Here is a 21,365-nt window from a genome sequence, read left to right as displayed (position 1 = left end):
GGTCCCACTGTCACCAACACAAGATGCACACTGGGCAAGAAGCTGCTTCTTGAGGTTATTATTTGCTGCAAAGCTCAGGATTTCTGTCCTCATGAAATATACAGTGAAGAGCACGTCATTGGCTAATTTTTTATTTTATTTTCGAGGGGTTTAGGGAGTTTTTTTTTGTTCCTCCCAGACTTTATTTAAATCAATTTTTGGCTTGTTTTATATATTCCTGAAGCTTATACCAACTATGGCAAAGTTCTGTGGTCTTGTAAAGCTCTGCTCCAGCCCCAATGAAGCCTTCAGCCAGCCTTTGTTTAGGTAAAAGAGGACATATTTTTAAATGCCAAATTCAGTCAGTTGAACAGTTGTAAAATAAGGCATGAATTTGATTTACTGCATACTTGTAGCTTGTCCTCTAAATATGTCACACTGCTTGTTAGATTCTGACAGCCTTTAAGCTGTTTTATGGGCATAGACCCAGCACAGATGTGTCTCTAAAGATTCACTAAGATGAGCCAATCTTTCAAAAACATGTTTTGTTAGAAAAGTGAAAGGATGCAAACAATATCCCTATATATATAACAAACAATATCCCTATATATACATATATATATATAAAAATCACCCAAAGATGAGTATTTTGTTTGACACTAATGACTCTCACGAGGGTCACCTTATGACAGAAGCCAGTAACCTTATGTTTGGGGAATAAAGAGGCCTCAATGCATTTGATAGATTGGAGAACTAGACTGAGTCAATAGGATTACATTCATTCAATGAAGTCCTGAGCTTAGAAAGGAGAAATTAAACACGTAAATCTAAAATGTCAAACGAGCAGCTCTGCAGCAGCACCACAGAAAAGAAACAGGAGTTAAGAGGAGATGGCAATTGCACACCCCTCTGACGTGACACTAAGGAAAACCAAATGCCAGTCAGGAATGTATTATGAGCACAAAACAAAGAAAGCAATTATTCTGTCCTGCTGAACACCAGAGTGAGGCTCAGGTGAAGTTCTGCAGGCAGCCCTCTAAAAGAGACTGAGAATCTGGAGAGAGGCCAGAGGAGATCATCAAGACATCTAAGAGATTGATCACAAAGAAACTATGAGAAGCCTGAAAAATAATAGAGATTGTTTAGTCTAGAAAAGAGAAGAGTGAGGGAAGAGAAGAGTGAGGGAAGAGAAGAGTGAGGGAAGAGAAGAGTGAGGGAAGAGAAGAGTGAGGGAAGAGAAGAGTGAGGGAAGAGAAGAGTGAGGGAAGAGAAGAGTGAGGGAAGAGAAGAGTGAGGGAAGAGAAGAGAAGAGAAGAGAAGAGAAGAGAAGAGAAGAGAAGAGAAGAGAAGAGAAGAGAAGAGAAGAGAAGAGAAGAGAAGAGAAGAGAAGAGAAGAGAAGAGAAGAGAAGAGAAGAGAAGAGAAGAGAAGAGAAGAGAAGAGAAGAGAAGAGAAGAGAAGAGAAGAGAAGAGAAGAGAAGAGAAGAGAAGAGAAGAGAAGAGAAGAGAAGAGAAGAGAAGAGAAGAGAAGAGAAGAGAAGAGAAGAGAAGAGAAGAGAAGAGAAGAGAAAGAAGAGGAGTGACACTAAGTCTTCAGATATATGAAGATTGTTAAAAACAGGACAGAGATCAAGGAAGAGCAGCAATGCACTTTATTTTTTTAACTTTCTTTCTTCCAGTGGACAACAGTAATCTGAAATGAGTTCACATTTTGTGTTCACCCACAAATGAGTTCACAGGCTGGCTATGAACATGCCCAGTACTGAAACATTCCCACTCTGGCTGACAACTTGACCCTCACCTCATAGAAAGAGCTCATGGCTCTGCTTGCTTTTAATGTCCCACTTTATCCTCATCATCTCAGGCATTAAACACTGAAAGGAATGGCTTTTGCTGTGGCCAGGAAAAGGAAGAGATGAGGCAGCACTGAGCATGGGAATGGGCTCACTTGGAAGCAGCTCACCCCTCAACCATCCCAGGAACCTTTGGCCAGCCAAGCTGGCTCAGTGCCACAGGACCTGAAGGTGACATTTCAGGTCCCCTGCCATAGCTGTCATGGTAACTTTCCCTCTACCTGCAGCCAGAAAAAGCCCTTCCTGTCACATTCAGGCTTTGAAGCTGAACGCTACTATAAATGGGAAAAAAAAATTAAAATGTTAACTCTCTAACAGGAATTTCTATCGTGCTTCACAAGCCTCAGAGCTGTCTTTTCACCACTCTTTTTTTTTTTTTTAATTCTTATACTATTATTTGGCATACAGGCAAAAGCCTGGGTTTTATCTCAGTTTATTATTATTGATTTATTTGGAGTGGAAAAACTGCATGAGGTTAAGCAGAACATGTGGGTTTCAATGAGGGAGCCTTCAGGACACCAAATATTTCATCTGATTTTACGTGCAGCTATAGCAGAGGGCTTGTCCTCCATTTTCATGCACTTTAATGAAAGATTTTTCATTCAAGAAAACTACTAGGATCATCTCAGTTGTTCTGAAAGATAATATGGTTCAAAGAATATCACTCAGTAATTTTTAAACCAAAATTGTAACTTCTGTCTGAACAGAATACTAAATTTTGAGTAATTCTGAGTCCAATTTATTCTCTTTCCATGGCTAATCATCATCATTCTTAAAATTTGTATCCAGTCTGAGGTCTGAACTGGGATACTTTAAAATTCCAAACAAACAGCTACTTGTATGTGATCTATCAAGGTAATAAAGAATCCTTATTACTACAAATCTCACTCCTTCAAGTTTTTTGTCAATAGTCTTTCTTTGAGACAAAGAACAGAAAACAACCAATTAAATACCAAACTTCAGAGTTTTTCCAAAAAAATGCAGGGTTCCTCTCCATGTTTGATCATCATCCCCATCAACAAAACAAGAGTTTTTCTCTTTATTTCTAAAGCAGCATTTTAAAACTGAATCTGGGGGGTTGATGTAATCCATATCTGACATTTTTAAATTACTTTAAATGATGCTGAGTTCAAGACAAGCTCAATATCACACAGAACCAAGCTATGAGTGGATTCCCACTTTTTATGTAATATCTATTTTTTATATCAATGAAAGATTTAATATGAAACATTTGAGAAATTTCAAGTGGTTCAGTTCCAGATTTAGGATCTTCTACTCTTGACATAAGAGGATTTCAAATAAATAAATAAATAAGGATTTAACACACGAAAACCTATGGTTTGCATCAACATCAGTAAAATAAAAGATTACCTTAGGAAAAAAACCTCTGGATAACCACTTTTTAGGTTTTTCTTTTAAATTACAGACTCTCTCAGCAGCCCTCTGAGCCCTCCAGCACTCAGTGCCATGTGGCATCTCATCTGTCTAGTTGGGAAAATCTCATTGCAGCTCAATAGATTTCACTTGGCAGAGTCATTCCTCCTGAAACCATGACCAGACATGCTGTGCCCTCCTGAACTGTCCTGATAAATATAAACTGCCCACATATAAAGTGCCCACATTTTTAGCAAACATTTGGCATGTGTAACCATACACCAAGACTGCTTTGTTCAGGGGGGTGGGGGTTATGTTTCCTTGCAACCATTTTACTAACTTGGTCCTCAGTCCTATTTTGATAACAGAAATCTCAAAAGTTAAAGGAAAGAAATCCCCCCATCAGCCTATGGAATACCTTAGTGTCTCTTCCCACTTAAATAGTTGCTACTTAATAAAAATTTTAACAGGCAAGAATATTTAAAGGTATCAAAATGTGGGAAGAACACTTGAATAAGGGCAGGGATGTAGGACACTTAAAAATTAGATTTTTTTTTTTTTTAAACATGTAGAAATATCAGTCCTGAAGCACACTTCAATTTTGCTTTTTCCTCTCCTCCAGAGTCCTTTAAATAAGTCACTGATACTTGTTTAGTCAATGTGCAGTATACTTTTAACACTCTAGGAAACCATACATTTAAATTCCAGATATCATAGAGCAGTGTAGGAAAAAATCTCTGGAGATCATTCCTTCCAGCACTTCTCTGGACAAACTTTTTCAATGTTTAATTGAAATTAATATTAAAATTATTATTTTGATGTTACAATTAATATGTAAGATGGGCACTGAAATTCCCCTAAAGGAACTTGTACTCCTTGCCTCTTGTCACCACTGTATCCTTGTGAAAATACCCATTAAATATATATTCTTTTTCCAGTTAAAAAAGGATTACTCCAAATTCTCTAGAAATAAAAGAAAAGGAGCATGAACCAGAGGAGCAGATGCTGTTGTTACTCTCCTGCTGGTGTGGTAGATCCATATCTGGAAACAGATACAGGGAGCTGGGATTACAGCTGATTCAGCAGGATCTGGTTTTAGAACCCTCTCACGAGACTTGTACAAGGGAGTTTGCAAGAGCACTGCTATTAAAACAGGATTAATTTCATCTAAGTGCACAATTCTGTATGATTATAGTATTTTTATTTCTTTTTTCTAATACCACCTACTTAAGAAAAGACATATGATTAGGACTGTCTTCTTCACAAATCTGATTTATACACATTGCCTGTGATTTCATGTGAAAAGGTCCAAGTCTAGAAGTGCCTTTTTGAGCTGACATTTTACCTAACATTCAATCCAAAGGAAAAGTGACATTTTCCCACAGATTTCTACTGCCCTCTGTAGGATTATTTTAAATAAAATATTAAGAACAAAGTAGAAGAGCAAATTAAGAAGGAAGAATGTAAGTGGTACGTTACTGTGTCACTTTATAAACATCCTGGTGATGGCATCTTAAGCTGATGTTTCCTGTAGCTTTAGGAGTTCAGAGATTGTACAGACAATGTATACAAATCAGGAAATAACAGGCAGAATATTCCTGAACAATGCTACCAAATTTTTGAGCCTGAAAAATGAAAAGGGAGATGCTTGAAGATCAGTGGAGACTGGGGATATATGAGGTTGTACAGAGGCAGTCAAAAATACCCAAGCAGTTTTTCAGGGCTGGAGACTGCTTTCAAAGTATGTCTCAAAAGAATCTCTGTAGTGAAGAAAAACATGGAAATAAATCCATGAGAGAAGTACAGCATCAAAGCCTTTACAGGAGATGAATGCTTCAAGTTTCATTCCTGATGCTACCAAGGACACAAGTCTGCTTCTTCTTGCCGTGGACAAATAAATAAATTTATTTCTTTAGTCCAAATTACACAGGTAAAATTTGGCTTTTTTTCATTTGTCTTATGCAGTTAGAAAGAGCTGGTAATGTGGAACCTCAAGATGAGTAGTAACTAACAGCTTACACACAGGCACAGAAATGCAAAGTTCATTTGCTTCTTTACACTCCTTGGAAATGTTTGTGACAGTTTGGATTTGTTCAGGAGTGACCTCAGGAAGCAGCCAAAGGACATTAAAGCACAAGAGTAAACCAAAGGTATAGTTATATATGCCTTGACTAAATAACCCTGGTAACTCAGAAATGAATTAAAAGACTCCAATTGTATTTGGGGGTTATGATGACATCAAAAATCACAAGCCTGAGTGGCTCATTATTTCCACACAACATGCAATTAAGACTTTAATTGCATTTCTCTGAAGAAAAAGAAGCTTGTAACAGCAATTACACACATTAAAATGCCCTGCCTAGAATGTTACTACAATTATAAATGGCTGATCACTGGGGCAATAAATAAATGTACCACCATTTAGGACATGAGGAATGAGGGCACTGAAATTCCTGTAAGTTTGAAGGGAATTTTAGGTATAAACCAAAAAGGAAGTTAAACCTCTCATGCCCTGACCTCAAAGATTGTGTCCAAAGGACTCAACTAAGTGTCCATGTTATCCTTAACTGCTTAATGGAGTCTTTCAAAAAATCTAGGTTATTTATATTCCAGAAGCTAGCTAGTCCTTCCATGCTCCATTTCCTGTCCTTTTCATTTCTAATGCCAATTTCTCTGTCAATTAATGCACTTTCATTGCCACAAGACACAGATGACTGCCTAACAAGACAATTCACATTTGGAGGCCACAGATTAATAAAGGCTGAAAATTACAACCTACTTTGTAAGAAATGATTCAGATGTCATAGACTGGAGGCCACCTTCTATGACAAAGTGACCACTCCTGCCAAAACTGCAAGATTTCTTTTTCTCCCATTTCCTTCTCCAAAAACATGCAACAGATCCAGTTCTGGGTAAAGAGATGAAAATATCCAAAGACTGGCACACAACCTGGTCATATAACTCTCATTTCCTCAGGCAAAATACAGGATATGGGTCAGAAAACTTGGATTGTCTTAGCACTTTGACAATAAACTTTATCTGGCAGTGTTACAATTAACTTAAAATAAGCCAAAAATTTGTCAGACCAACTGCTTTTGTTTCTCATGGATGCAGACCAACTTTGTGTCATGATTATATTAAGGAAAGTTCAAGTTCAACTTACATAAGTCCTCATTTTTTAATTTTTTTTTTTTAAAACCATAATTTATGACTGCAAATTGTGACCAGAGCAAAATTCTGCATATTTAACCCAAGTTATGTAGGCTGTCAACCGAAAACCCAACCTTGTGTCTTTCAGTCATTTGTAACACTCATAAGAACCAGATGAGCCTGAACACTTCTTCAGCAACCAGTTTATCTTTCTGAAGAGATGGGTTACACTGAGGAACCAGGGGCATAGAATTATCTGCCTAAAAACAGTTGATAGTTAAGTTACTCCGTTAACAAATTGTATGTTTGAGGACAGGGTTGGGGGTTTTTTCTTCTTTTTTTTTTTTTCTTTTTTTTCTGTATTTTTTTGGGTTTTATTTTTGGGGTTTTTTGTTTGATTGGTTGGGGTTTTGTGTTTATTTTTGTTTGTTTGTTTTGTTTTGTTTGTTTTTAAGGCTGAAACCAGTAAATTCACTTTCCTTACTTAATATTTGAGAAAAAGCCAAGATAGTTCAATGTCTTTCTTCAGCTTCACCTAACACCATACCAGCAGGTAGGGAGCATCAAGCCAACCAACACATCCCTCACGACCTGGCACATCCCACACTGCAGCTCCAGTGATGGGACAGGAGCAAAAGAGGGAAGTATTGACAAGGAGGAGACAGGGATATACAAGGTTTCATCTGTTCTACTGCCATGCCCCAACTTGTCAATTTGTTCTTTTAATGGAAAGCCAGATCTAATTCAGATTAAGAGATGACTCTTCCAAGCTGCTGTTTCAGTGAAATCAATGCTGTTTATACAGAGAACTTTCTAAAACATGGATTCAGCAAGGTAATAATTGCTAATTTCCTAGTATTAATAATATAATTGTTAGAGTATTCAGCTGTGAATGCAATTTTTCTTTTTATACAAGGTCTGATCAGTGTGACTCCAAATGCCCCTGGAGGATGCTGAGAATCCTCTACTGCCTTCATCAGAAATTGAGGTTTGGGGCTAGATGGGATAATATTCCAAAACCTAACAACATGCAGTCATAGGACAAGTTTCTAGAGAAGAAAAAACACAATTTCCTGAAAAGAAACAAGCAGGAAAACCCCAGGCAAGCTGAAGCAGACCAGTACTTTTCCCCTCAAGCAAAATCCTCATTACTGTTAATAGAAGTTCTGCACAGAGAGCAAGGAGACTTCAGCCTAAAGGGCAGGACTGCCAAGTCACTGCAAGCTGGCACTGAAACCCAATGCTGATTTATCTTCATAAGCTCAGTGACTTTGTTAAGGATACAGAATTAGCCCCCAGCCTGCACCACCAATTTGGCCCTAGCAGACAAAAGTGATTTGCTCAGTTCTCACCAGTCACATCCCCCAAAACTCAGCTGGGTAAATGCTGTGTTATACAGCTCAGAGCTAGAGACTCAAGCTAATGAATGCTGTCAGGTTACTAGCTCAGAGGATGGACACAAAGTCAGTAAATGTCATTCCAAAAAAAAAAGCAGCTGGTCAGACAGAACAGGGTCCTTAGCATTTCTGATCCACTGCCCTGGACAGCTTCAATGCAAGATTTATAAAACTGTAATATGTTCCTGCCTTCAAACCCTGCACTATACAATTCTGAAAATCAGATTTAAGTCATATACTTTTGTAACTTAAAGGATAGGAAAGCAAATGTTGCTCTTATTACTCATTAAAACACTGGAGAAATCTTTATAGTAATTTTCCATTCCTGTCAAACTGCTCATCAAAACATTTTTTTATTCATTCACTCCCCCTTATCTGTGTTTGAGGCAAAATGGAAAAAAAACTTTCACCAGTGCCAGTTTTTCTGGAAGCTATTTTTTTGTATGTACCTTGAGGACAGCAATTCACAACTTCAGTTAAAGAAGGTTTATACTTCTTTCAAGAAAAGCCTGCTGGTTTTTGAACTGTAAATCTCCCATTTACAACAGCGAGCTTGGAGAGAACATCTGAAACTTAATAAAAAATTCAAATTCCTCCAAGGGAAGGCACAACTAAGAAAAATGGAAGAATGCCCAAATCTCAGACACTTACCTTTGTCATTGCTACTTGTTGGTGTTGGAGGGGGAAGTCCAGGCTTGGATTTGTCATAATTATTAAAGCTCTGGCTGCGTCGATTGTTGGCACTAAGAGAACCACGAGCTTTGGCCTCACTGCCTGCAGTGGATACCCTCGTGGTGGGGCCTGGAAGTCTGATGGAAGAATTATAGTAAGATTAGATATATTTAAAAAGCACTCAGGGAAAGAAAGTATGGAATACCATGCATAAGCTGAAAAGAAAAGGATCAATACCACTAATCCATACTCACAGGGGTCTTCGGTCTTTTACAAGACAAATAAAAGAACACCCTAAATGAAAAATAGATGGCAAAAATAGAGTATGAATTGGTTTGTGGCAGAAAAAATGGTCACTTGCTATAAATTTTGTAAAACAGACATAGTTGCAAGTAAATTCAGTGGAGCAACACCACTGGAACAAGGCTAAGTGAGACACAGCTGTTCTTAAACCAGATTGCTGGACACTTACTAGCTGGACACACAAGGGCTACCTTTATTTTGGAAAGGATGAGAAAGAACAGGGCTGCCCTCTCCCTTGGAGCAACACACATCACATCTCTGCTCTGCAAAGCCAAGTCCAGCAAAATTTCACCTTGGCTTCATTATATGAGCCTACAAAACCACATAATGCTTAAGTTCCCCCTCTTAAGGCAACCACGTTATCACTGAGCTGGCATAAACCTCTGGTTTAAACTGAGTCAATCTCTTCCAGCATTTCCTTACTGTATTTACATGGTTTAACTCTCTACCTAGAAAAAAAAAATGTAGTTTAGATCCTGGGGTAAGAGGACAGGGAGGGATGCTACTTTCATGCTTTTCAGGCAAAAGGGGAGGGCAAAAACTTCTCTACAAAGCCCAGCAGAATTAGGAAAGCCACTGGCATCACATCTCAGGATTTGTGTTTGTGTCCTTCAGTGTCAAAGTCTGTAAGTAAAGTTTCCATGCTTGTGCTGTATTTTGTGCACTCATGTATTTCTACATTTCAAATAAAAATCACAATATTTGGTAGCTGCCCAAAATGTCTATGGAAGAGTTAAATGAAACAGCTATTTTGCAAAGTAAGGCTATTATATAAAAGACTAAAAGACAGAACTAAAAGACTTCCATCTACAGTAGCACTGAAAAGGACAGCTCTTTGATGTCTTAGTATTTGCTGGATGAGAGAATCTTTATGAAACTTCTTTGTATAAAACACAAAAATCTAATTGTCTTAAATAACTTGTGCTGACAACAGGTTAAAATGAAGAAGTCCCAGTTGCCATCCCAGGGTGCAACCAACCAAAACACTGTTATGCCTATGGGAAAGAAGAGAAGCCAGGAAGGAGTCTGGCAATGCTTCCAAAATAAATTGACTGCTCCAAGACCACTGAAGAAATAGGAAATATGAAAAGAAACATGAAAAAAAAAAGAGAAAAAATGCCAGCAGCTGCATGCACATGCTTTCAAAGCTCAAGAGAGGATAAGACATAAGGGTACCATTCAAATACAAACCCAAAAATTTAATTTACAGACTGAAACCAGAAACTGAAACAGAGCTGGCCCAGCATATCATGGTTCTGAGGTTGATTTTGTTGAAGCCTTTTAGATGAGCCCCATCATTTATCCAGCCCTTTTCAACACTGGGGGGTGCTAGAAAGTTGTACCCACTCCTCACTGCACCAAGGGGTAACAGAGAACACCCAGAAATCCTTCTTCCACTGTGGAGGAAACTACACCAGAAAAAGCAAAAATAGGTGGGGACAAACACTTCTTAACAACTTGGAAGTCACCAAGACAAGTAAATTCACTAAGAGTTTTGTTCCTTAATAGGAAATGAGGAACGTTTTCTACAGGTAGGAAGGACACACAAGATGCCCCAGCTGAAAGTTTCTACTTGGTGATAAAACAAAGTGAGGAGAGACCAAGCACAGCAGGAAAGCTTCCAGAGCCCCCAAAACTGGGAGGGGAGTTTTCTAGCAAGGCTTGGCAGGAGGAGAGGCATCATCTTCTTGTACTGATGGGTAGGAAAAGGTTCCCCACACATGCCCACACAGGTTTAGCAAATCTGTCACATTTCTTAAGTTAAATAAAGCTACTCAAACCATGTGACCACTCAAGAAGTGACAAGTTTTCGATTCAAGTCAGGGTTGTCACTGCCAATAACAACATAGGGAGAATTAAAAAAAAAAAAACAAAAAAAAGTGCTAAAAACACTCTTGAAGAAGATATCATTGCTCTTAGATTTTTCTTTGCTCCCTGTAGTTTAACTGACTGATTTTAAGCCCCTGCTTTTTGTATTGGGCTTTTTCACAGCAGTGCTTGTAAAATCTAGGGGGGGAAAAAAAAAAAACCAGGCTCAGGGAGAGGTGTCCATCTTCTTTCTATTAGATAAGGTACTGAGCTCACTCTTTACTGCTTTTCAGCACCTCTTGTAGGCAAATACAAACTGTCAAGCCATAATTAGAACATGGAAAGCAAACATGGAACATTTTAACAGGGGTTACACTGCAGCCCTTCACTGTTGTCATGAGAGAAATAACATGGGGGAAATAAACCCAAATGATACAGCAGAACTAACAAGCTCTACAAACTTGCCAAGCTGAAAAAAAATCATAAGTAACAGTTGAGAGGCTTAGGAAAAATGGTCTAATCTAGCAATGTGTAACTATATTAAAATTTATAGTAAAACATTTTAATCCATAATAGTGATGAATAACCACTTTAATAACACAGCAGTTCTTATGGTCACTAAAATGAGATGGTCATATGAGCTGGCATGCAATTCATGCTGGGATTCAGGAAAATGCTTGACTGAAATCCCTATTAATCATTTCCAGGGAGATCAGATGTGCTCAGCTTCAGAGCTCTGAGGAGCACAGGAGCTCTGGTGAGACAGAGCCTTTGGTGCTCTTTGGGCTCACATGATGCTCCCCTTACTAGCCAAGACACTAGCCTCATGCTTGTTTCAAAAACCCAGACCTAAATACAACCAATTTAGATGTGAACAGTGAGGAGAGAACTCCCAGAACCATGGTTTGTTCTCAAAAGCTCATAAGGACAAGAAAACCAAAATTATTTTCTGGCAAGCCAAAATGTATTACACACCTTGAAAAATAGAAATTAAAATCCATCTAATGTTTTCAGCTGTTTGTAAACCACCTGGTTACAAATTATTTTCAACAGGAACCCTAAACATGCATTCAGAATTATTGCAAGGGGATTATTCATGCTTTGCAGAAGATGAAGAAGTGCTAACCTAGAAGATTTTTTCTGACCAAGAGTGAATCGGATGATTTTGCTTTGAGATGAGTCCCTGGGAGATGCACTGTATGACAGGAAAGAAAAAGTGGAAGATAACATTGAACAAAGACACTTTTTTTAAAGCCACTAGATTTAGTAACTAGCTTTCAAGGAGGAAAGAGATTTTATGAATATCACAGTAAGGAAAAGTTTCTTGCCTAAGTATAACTTTCTGTCAAAAATCTTAAAATGGGAAATTAATTTTTAGAGAGTAATGAACATGTGGCTCTGCATGCAAACCCCAACTTCATAACTCTTAGTCTTTTTTTTTTATGCATTTTGGCAGATTCAGAGCAATTTCACTTTAGTATCATTAAGAACACATCACATTTAACTCCTTCAGTTTAGACATTTCTAAATTATTTGAAACTGAGCACAACCCACACAATTGACTGAAAATATCAAAGCAATATCCAGATGTTCTCATGCATCTCTGCATGTTTTTGACAGAAAGGTCACAGAAATACGACCTCGTGCATCTCTATTTTACAGCAATTAATTCTTTTATACATGCTCTAGCAACTTTTTCAATTATATAAAAATATTGTTTAAGCCCCAAATGAGCATAATTCATGAAGAAAGGTATAAGCAAAAGAACAAACAAACTCTGAGGAGTCTCACTTCAAAGACTTCATCTAAACTCTTTATATCCCCCATGAAGCAGCACTTCAGCTGATTGTCTTGCAGCCAACATTACTTTATAATGTTTCTTTCTGTTATTTTAACAGAAAGAAACCTTAACTTCATTTGAGATATTTAAAAAAAAAAAAAAGCCTTCATAATTCATTAATTGTGCCTTTAATCCTGTCCATTTATGGCACTGAAACCCTCCCTCCTCTCTGAGCAGTGGAAGGGTCAGGCAAGCAGAAGGCTCCACCTGCATTCACTGTGGTGCTGCCACCAGGAATTCCTTTTATTTTCACCTGGGAAGAGCACCCACCGGATTCAGGATATTCAAGGGAAAAAGACCCCCTCTGTTTATCTCTATTCTGCTGCAGCAATGCCAAAAAACAACTGCAGAAATTGTTGCATAAGCCATCAGCTTATTGGTTTCAACCAGTAAGCCTAAAAATTTGATTGTGACTCTCTCAAGCCATGATGTGCTTGATTTCTTTTACCACAGCATGAGCCTTCCACTTCTTTGTGAGCACTGACATTCTTGTAAATTGAAAATCTAAGTTGTTTTCACGTGTCCTAAAAATATATTTTGCAGTGGCAATGATACTCATGCTTAGGAAGTAGAAATAAGAAAAAAAAGGAATACTGAGAAAAACATCCTCATAAAATACTACGGTTACGTGGTGTAGCAGGTATTTGACACCCCTGTGTCATATTTGCAGCAGAGAGAACATATTCAAGCACATTGGGTTTGATTTCCAAAGGCATGAAGTCAATTGCTCCCCAACATTCCATTTCCAAGGCACTCTTTTATTCTAGGGTAGAATTAGAGAGTTTCTTTGGCTTCTGAAGACCTTTAACAATAAGGAAAAAAAAAAAAACAAACAAAAGAGAGAGAGAGAAAAGAAAGCATGTAAAGGAAATTTCCTCACCTTGACTGCATTTCTGGTTGTGCTTTGAACTGATGCTGCAGAGGTTGCAGGGGCTGCTGGCACAGAGTCTGGAGCGAAGCTGGCACTGGGGGTGCCCCCCCCTGGCACTGGGATGGGGGCCCTGCTTGCTGGGAGACTGGGGGAGCTTGCTGGGATGGATGGTGTTGTGGTTGCTGTTTCTGGGGCTGCTGCTGCTGTTGCTTGTATCGAGATAAACTGAAGAAAAGGCCCAAGATGGCCTTTAGATTCCCATTCCTGATTTCTGCAAGGCAATGAGCAGAAGTCACACGTCAGTCACCTGTTCCTTGGTTCTCCCCAACTCTTTGTAACAAGGTCTGGACCCCATTCCTGTAGGATACAAAGGGCTTCCTGCACATCTAATCACCATTACAGCTGATTACCAGTGAACACCAGTTACAAATAAATAATTTCTCCCCCATGGTGACTTCACAATGTCTCACATTTCTGCCAGAGACTGTGTGTTCACACCAGTGTGCTTCAAAAGTTCCTTTAAATAGTTCCTTTAGACTAAATTATTCAAGACAAACCCCCCAAAACCAGACTGCATTAAACACAGCACACTGCAAATGATTTTTCAGTCCTAAATTTGCATGAAGAGGGGAAAATATTGTTACCACACATTATTACATAATTTCTGGAATATGAGACTAACTCTTTCCACTACAAAAATCTGATGCTGATGATAGAAAATATCTGATCTATCTATCTGATGATAGAAAATATGTTTAGTGGGTGAAATAGCTGTATTTCAACAGATAATTACCAGTTTGATACCAACACAAGCAGATGATGCATGGATACCCAAGGTACCTTAAGACAGCATGAGAGTGAATGAAAAACATTTTACTTACTAGAAGTCATCCTGTGCTAGGTAATATCAAATATGAAAGTTTAAAACCAGAAATATAAACACCAGTACCTGGAGTTAACAACTGTATCATAATTAATGATGCAAGAGGGCTGACTCAGTCTTGCAGCCAACATTCCTTTATAATGTGCTGTGGCCTTATTTTTTTAGCCTTTTTAATTTTCTAAATAAAAGAGTTAATTAAAAACCCCACATCAAACAGATGAACCTTTGCATCCACTATACAAACCACTTGAACTAATAAAATTATTGCTGCCTGACACTTTTAAATCCTTCCACATGGACCAGTGCAAAAGGGGAAGAAAAAGGCATGAGGCAAGAGAGTGGCCAAGCACAAAGGTGAGAATAGAACTTCAAATTTTGATCCCAATTCTAGATGAATTTTGTTGCCTTGACTTTGCAATGGGCCCTGCTCTGTGCTTTATTCCCTCTCCCAGCCTCCTTTCTCCTCATGTTGCTTATTTTTGCTGTGTAAGAAGCCTCTGTTCTTAACCCTAAGCCCTTTACCCAGCAAATCTCAAGCTCATGGCTTGAATTCTTGCTCCCCTTTCTACACCAGCTTTGGTCTCCTTGTCTACCTCAATCTACTTCTTCTTCCAAGTGGCTAGGAAGAGCTCCTAGACATTAGGCGAGTGGTCTGCTCATCACCTAGACACAGAATATTCCTTTCTTCTTGCCTAAATTTCCATACCCATTTCTCTCCCTCTGCATTCTGCCCCCTCCACCAGTGCTCTTTCCCATCCCTGTCCCCTTGTTTAAATTCTTCTCAATCCCAGAGCCCTTGAGCAGCAATTTTCTGTCTTTCTTGATTTTCTCAGCCAACATTAGTCCCTTCCTGGGCACTGAGGTCCCAGTGAGTGCTTTCTCTTTCCTCTTTTCCCATTCTTCTCCTGCTCCCATCAGTGCCATGCCCCAAACCCAGCCTCCTCCTGTGTTTAGCAAGGGAGGACAGGGACAGAAGGAGACAAAAAGGTAAAAGAGGCACAAAAGACAGCAAAGCACAATAAAAAGGATCTCCTTATCTTCAGTAAAGAAACCGAATTAGTCATGAGAACTGTAAGGAAAGTAACACTTAATCACAGGCCAAAACATAACTAAACAGAGCCAGAGGCACTGGGAAGCTTAACTGAACAAATAGGGGCCAGAAGATAAAAGAAATTACCCTGGGTCTGCATGTTTAAACTTAGCAAAGCTCTGTACAATTGGAAACGTGGACTTCAGTATGAACTGAGAAGCAATTATAAAAGTAACTCACCTAAAAACTGGTGCTTTCTATAGCTGTGTGTGTCTTCTGCTGTATTTACCAGAAGAGAAACCTGCTTTTGACATTTTTCTAAGGTGATCAAAAAAAAAACAACCAGTAATCCTCAAAAGAAAACCACCTTTGCTGAATTTCCAAAGAAGCAGTTTCTTTCCCTCTGGATTATAAGCAAAATATTTCAAACGGGACTTTCAGAGGTGGTTTTGTTTCTCTTATCTTGAAGACAGACTGAGGTAATTCACCTGGCAACTTGCCCCTGCACTTTGTACACAAAGAGTATTTCAGCCTCTCTGTGCTCTGCCCATCAGGGCAGCCTCAACTCCTTCCTGCTTTGAGTTCCCTCCAGTCCATGCATCAGCCTAAAGACACATTAATTCAGATAGGAACAGCCATGCCACCCACCCAGTTTGAATTTGGAGCCCAAAATTACTCAGCTTGTATATTTGAAATGAAGACTCCAGACATCTGAGAGGAAACTGGGATTTAAGTTTCAGAGAACCCCCACAAATGCACCCTTTGGAAATGTCCAGCCTGGAATAGCTCCATTGCAACTTATTCCACCTACAGCTGGAACTTCCATCCCTGAGGCTTCCCAAACATCCTTCTCTGTCTTCCCAAAAGTCCACTGGACTCAGTGGAAATGGGAAAAAAAATCAGTCAAAAAAAAAAGGTAAAGAAAAGAAAGGTTTGCTGGGAAGATTACTAGAGAGGTGTCATTATGACATTCCTCTAACACTTGCTGGGGAAATTTTCACAAATCATAAATTACTCATGATGTGTGGAATACAGATCAAAGCAAAGCAGAAGAAAAATGGTCTATCACTGTTATTTAGTATTTAGTAAAAGTTCAGTAAAGCTGTTTGTACCTGCTTCTGTAAAGATTATTTTCTTCTATCTGATTCTGTAAAGCAGGAGGCACCAGAAAAACCAGAATTAGTTTACATGGAGCAGACTGGTCAGGCAATGGGTTAGCAGGAGACAAACTGAGCACCAGGACACATTCCTTAGCCTGCATCTATCCTGCCAGAAAACAGGGCTGTCATCTGTATGCTCCATGCTAAAACTGCACTACTGAAAAAATACATGTTTTCAAGCAACCCTGGAGAGGCTTCAATGTTTATTCCCATTTGGAAGCAATAACTATCTTCTACTTCCTCCTAGACGAGGATCTGCCAGTGAAGTAAACAAAGTTATTTGCAGTTGACCTAGCAGGTCTTGGCAATGTGCACAGGAACCCTGGCTTGGTTTGGTTACAGAACTCTTAATTTAAGTGATTCTGTGTTCTCTCCTGTTCAGCCTCCTTCCTCAGCACACTTAAGCAGTAACTAAGAATAAAAATTTAATTTATTGTTTAATTCAAGTCTTTTGCTTAATAAAAATGTTCCACTCGCCCTCTCTACTTGTCACTCTTCTCCTTCAGCATTAGTGATGGAGCCAGTAAATGTTCTCATCCATATGCTGGCAGCAAACATTACTGGTTCCTTCCTAACTTCCATATGATTTAATATGTTAATTCCTAGACAGTATAAAAGGAAGAAGGAAAGACAAAGTCAGTGAAGCCATGGGATAACTCCTGCTGAGTCCTACAGGAGAGCAATGAGCATCTATTGGGTTGTCCCTTCCTCAGCATTGTGCTGCCAACTCTGCACACCAAGAGTCTTCCCATCACCTAATCTTCTCTTTTTCTTAGATTTTGCTTTGTGTCTAGACAGGTAAACTACATTAAATTTATAATATTTTTGCCATGTTTACATAACACTCAAGCTTGAAGCTGGTGTACACCTGGGACTCGGTTGCTTTTCTTTTTAACCATTTCCTGGTAAACAAATTTTCTGCTGAGCAAAGTTTGACTCAGAGTTTCTTTTCTTGGCATGAGAATCCTTCTGATTATAGCTGAGTTATTGAGGCATTCAGTGTGGGCAATATTTGTGCTGACCACCTGAAAGCTTTTCTTACCAGAAAAGGATTTATTATTGATGTCTTAGCCCAACTTCAGGATATGTCACAGAAGGAGGTAAATAACATTTGGCCCCCCTCTTCTACTACTTGTGGTATATTCAGATTAGAACAATGTGTACTAAACATCTGCTACTTTGCTTTCCACTCTTACAAATGACCTCAAATTTGGTGAAATTACATATTAAATCCACATCTTGAAGAGGCTTGTAAGAGCTCATAGAGTAAGTGAGGTAGGTGGTCTCCTTTTGAGGACCTTTCAAGGAAACTCTTAAAACTATTTTCCAAAATGACAGAATGTATTTTTTTAATTGAAATTTTAGTAACTGTTTTAAAAAAACACTAGCTTGAACTTTGTGGTAGCTTTATTAAAGTTTTTATATTTTTTGTGATTTTTTGTTTTTTAGTATGTCCATACATAGAACTTGTGTACACCACCTTTCACCTTAAAGTTCACCCACAGTGGTTACTCTGGAATATATTTAATTTAGCATCAATAACAGAAATTGTGCTTCAGCTAAGACTTCAAATTGTGGCCATAAAGCCCACAGTGCTGGGTTCTGGATTTGTGACTAAAAAGGTGTTGACAAGGTGCCAGTGTTGTGGCTATTGCTGAGCAACCCTTGCAGGCTTTCCCTTTTCCTTACACTGCCTTCCCCCAGTGCCCAAGCTGGCAGGGGGTCAAGAAGCTGGGAGGGGACAGAGCCAGGACAGCAGACACCAAATAACCAAAAGGATATCCCATGCCATAGCACATCATGCTCAGTAATAAAAATTGAGGTGGGGAGGCAGCAATTGCTCAGAAACTGGCTGGACATCTGTTTGCTCATGGGAGGTGGTGAGTGATTGCCTTGGCATCACTTGTTTGGATTTTTTTTTTCAAACTTTTTCCTCAGCTTCATTAAGTCTATCTTTAGCTAAACCCACACGTTTTCTCACTTTTGCTCTTCCTATTCTCTCCCCCACCCTTCTAGGGGTGAGTGAGCACCCACGTGGGCTTCAGCTGCCAGGCAAGGTCAGCCCCCACACCTACACGTCCTTCCTGGCCTTGTTTGACCAAGGGGGTGCCTTCAGAGGAAGAAAAAACAGCTTTAAACACACAGGCAATGAACTCGCAGACAAATTAAAGTACATCAATGATTTGATGCTTTAACCTCCTCAAAAATAAGTTTGCAAAGAGACTTCAGTCACCAAATCTCACTTAAGTTTTGTGTGATACCCCCCAACCAATTCTCTGTCCTGTGAAGCACTGAAGGAGATGTCATGTAATAGATTCAAAGTTTGCCTTAGCAACTGGACCTAATAGCTTTTCCAGCCTATTTAAATTAAAGTATAAGTGCAAGCTGGTGCTGAGGATGACAGAAATCTGTTTGATCCTTTAATAAGACAGCAGTTGAACATTTTTGGAGCCAAAAGATACCATACATCCTGACAGATAGCATGCACTAGCAAAAAGAAATATAGTACACCGAGTGACATTTGGGTTTCAGAAAAATTCTACTGTCCTTCAAGAGCAGAAATATTTAGTAGAGGTCAAAATGTCTTTTTTGCTTTCATTCAAAATATTATCATTTTATTGTTTCGTGCATTTGGAAACAAACTTTTAAAAAAAAATTCTTTCTTTAAAAAGAAGAGAGTAAAGCAGGATCCATCAGGTAAGAGAATAATTGTAGAATAAGGAAATACATTTCTTTCTCAAAGGCAACCAACTGCCAGCAGTTCACTTCAAATATCTGTCAAATCAACACTCGGATCAATGTGCCAATTATAGATGAGAAACGTCTGTTTCCTAACAGAGAAAAACCCAAAGAGATTACTGAATTCTAATTTGGTCTCATTGATTATTTTTACAAGTCAGCTGCATGGAGATTAGATACAAATTTTACTTACCTTTCATACCGAGACAGGGAAAAAAGGGGTAAAAACTGTCAGATTATCCATATTACCCTTCCACTCCACTGTGTGCTGGTTGCAGTCACAAGCAGTAATTCAGGTTCCTCGTTTAAAATGAAATTTAAACCAACATCTTGACTCACCTTCTGCTGACAGCCCCTGTATGTTAATCCCCTTGGCAGCCAAGAAACTCAGGCAGGCATCTATGTTTTCAATCTGCTCAAGAACAAACAAACAAACAAAAGAGGGACACAAAAAGAAAATGCATGGTAAGAATCCTTCCCTTTCATCTCCTGCCACCCTTGCTTGCTCTCAGCCTTTGTATCACATCAAAAGTCCCTTTGCTCATTATGTGGAAAGCATCATGTGAAACCTCCTTGGTTACTAAGGTGCTAAATTGATCGAGTATTACATGGGTCAGGACTTTCTGTTATTTGCACTTGCATGAAGCAAGTGAGTTCATCCTCTAACCACGACAGGCAAGCACCACATATCTTATAGTAAAGGGTCAAGGATGTTATGCCAGGATTTTTAACCTGCAATGAGTATAACAAACACAAAACTGAAAATAAACATGAGGCTGCATTTGCTTGAGAGGGCAGATTGCCACTTGCTCCCAAGTTGACAGCTGGCTTAAGTTTCCAGCCACAAAAGCAGTCAAATATAAAAACTGTAACTGGAAACCCCAGCTGGAATCCCAAAAATGTTCACTTGTAACATCCTCTGCATGTCAGAAATGACAGGAAGCTCTGGGGGACTCAATGGGGGGCAAATCCTGCCCTTCAGATAGCACAAGGGGGGTGAATTGTATGGGATCAAGTTAATCTTGACCAGGTAGGGGCTTCTGCACAGATGGGGCTGTCAGAGACTACAGCTGCTCTATACAGACTGCTCTCAGATCCTGCTTCACCAAGTGAACTCCAGAAAGGTTGGAAAAGCTGGATATTTTCCCCCTACATCTCAACATCACAATAGAAGCTACCACCAAAGCTCTGCTGTCATGCTCAGAAGATGCAGAGAGACTCCAGCCTCCCCATACCCAAACACTTCTGTGCAGAAGCCCTCAAAAAGGTGCAAAGAACAGCATTTTAAGAAATATGTTTCAGGTGAGGTTACACAAAAAGCTTTTGGATAACACCACTGCACAATTTTTGCTTTAGCCGTGGTAATCACTATGTGATACACTAGTGACACTGTGTCTTAACATCTTGCAAACAGTCACTTATTAATTTATTAATAATATTCATTTATTCATTCCCAAATCATCACAACCAAACACTGCTTTCACTCTATAAATATGAAAGTTAACAGACACCAGGCCCCACACATTAATTGCTTTTCTTCTATGAAGTCTGGAGGCACCAGAAAGGAACATGGATTTTCCCTGTCAGCTCCTGCAAGCCCTTGAAAAAATGTCTGGGTGAGGGCTGAGTGGCATTTTGGAGGCTGAGCTCCCAGCACCTGACCTGCACTTCCCAACCTTCTATAAGAAATAAAATAGTACAAAGGGAGCTGCCAGAAAAGCTCCAGCATGGATTTCTCTCAAGGTACTTTCATATATTGACTATAATTATATCAGTAAAAACATTCTCTTCTATCAGGGAGAGGGAAAAAAAGTTATTTGCACTACCTAAGTGTGATTTCAGCAATTATAAACACTGATAGACTCAACACATGTATCAACATCATTATACTTTGCTATAGACTCTATCTCAAACCCAGAGAGATACCAAAGAAAACATTTCCTGTAATGTCCAGGCCTTGGAGCTCGTAGGAGGGTGCAGTTCAAAGGTTCATTTAACCACAGCTCAATATGATCCAGCACTCAATCCCTACTCATTTCCTTTCCTTTGCTCAACAACCCTTTCAAGTTTACAGCACAGCTCTTTCCATTGAGGTGATTTTGCACTTTGCCCAAGAGTCAAAGCTCACCTTTTCAAAACTAAACACCACACAAAAGCATCAACCCACGCCTACTACTGGCACTTCACACACTTTTATCTTTCCAAGAACATTTCCAGTCTTCCACAGCTGTGGGCAGACCATTTAGAGGCATGTACCTAGGATAGAAGTGAAGATCCTGGATAAATCTCAGCCAAGGAAAGACCTC

At 39.1% G+C, this 21,365-nt stretch overlaps 1 protein-coding gene across 8 annotated transcripts in view; it reads right to left on the bottom strand.

The window, feature by feature from the left end:
• The window catches only part of NAV2 (neuron navigator 2), a 345,652-nt gene that overhangs the window by 105,304 nt on the left and 218,983 nt on the right, over positions 1-21,365 (bottom strand). For 5 of the 8 annotated variants that reach the window (XM_071762477.1, XM_071762473.1, XM_071762475.1 and 2 more), the window contains 4 exons: positions 19,399-19,471; positions 13,257-13,518; positions 11,663-11,731; positions 8,404-8,561 (listed from right to left, as the gene is read on the bottom strand). In XM_071762477.1, coding sequence (XP_071618578.1) covers positions 8,404-8,561; positions 11,663-11,731; positions 13,257-13,518; positions 19,399-19,471 — 562 coding nt within the window. The remainder of the gene's footprint in view (positions 1-8,403; positions 8,562-11,662; positions 11,732-13,256; positions 13,519-19,398; positions 19,472-21,365) is intronic. The other 3 variants (XM_071762479.1, XM_071762480.1, XM_071762474.1) reach the window with 1 other exon arrangement.

The sequence above is a fragment of the Heliangelus exortis genome, chromosome 18 (assembly GCF_036169615.1).
Source record: "Heliangelus exortis chromosome 18, bHelExo1.hap1, whole genome shotgun sequence".
Lineage (NCBI taxonomy): Eukaryota > Metazoa > Chordata > Aves > Apodiformes > Trochilidae > Heliangelus > Heliangelus exortis.
The sequence above is the reverse complement of the archived record's forward strand: the minus strand, read 5'-3'. Positions and strand labels throughout refer to the sequence as shown.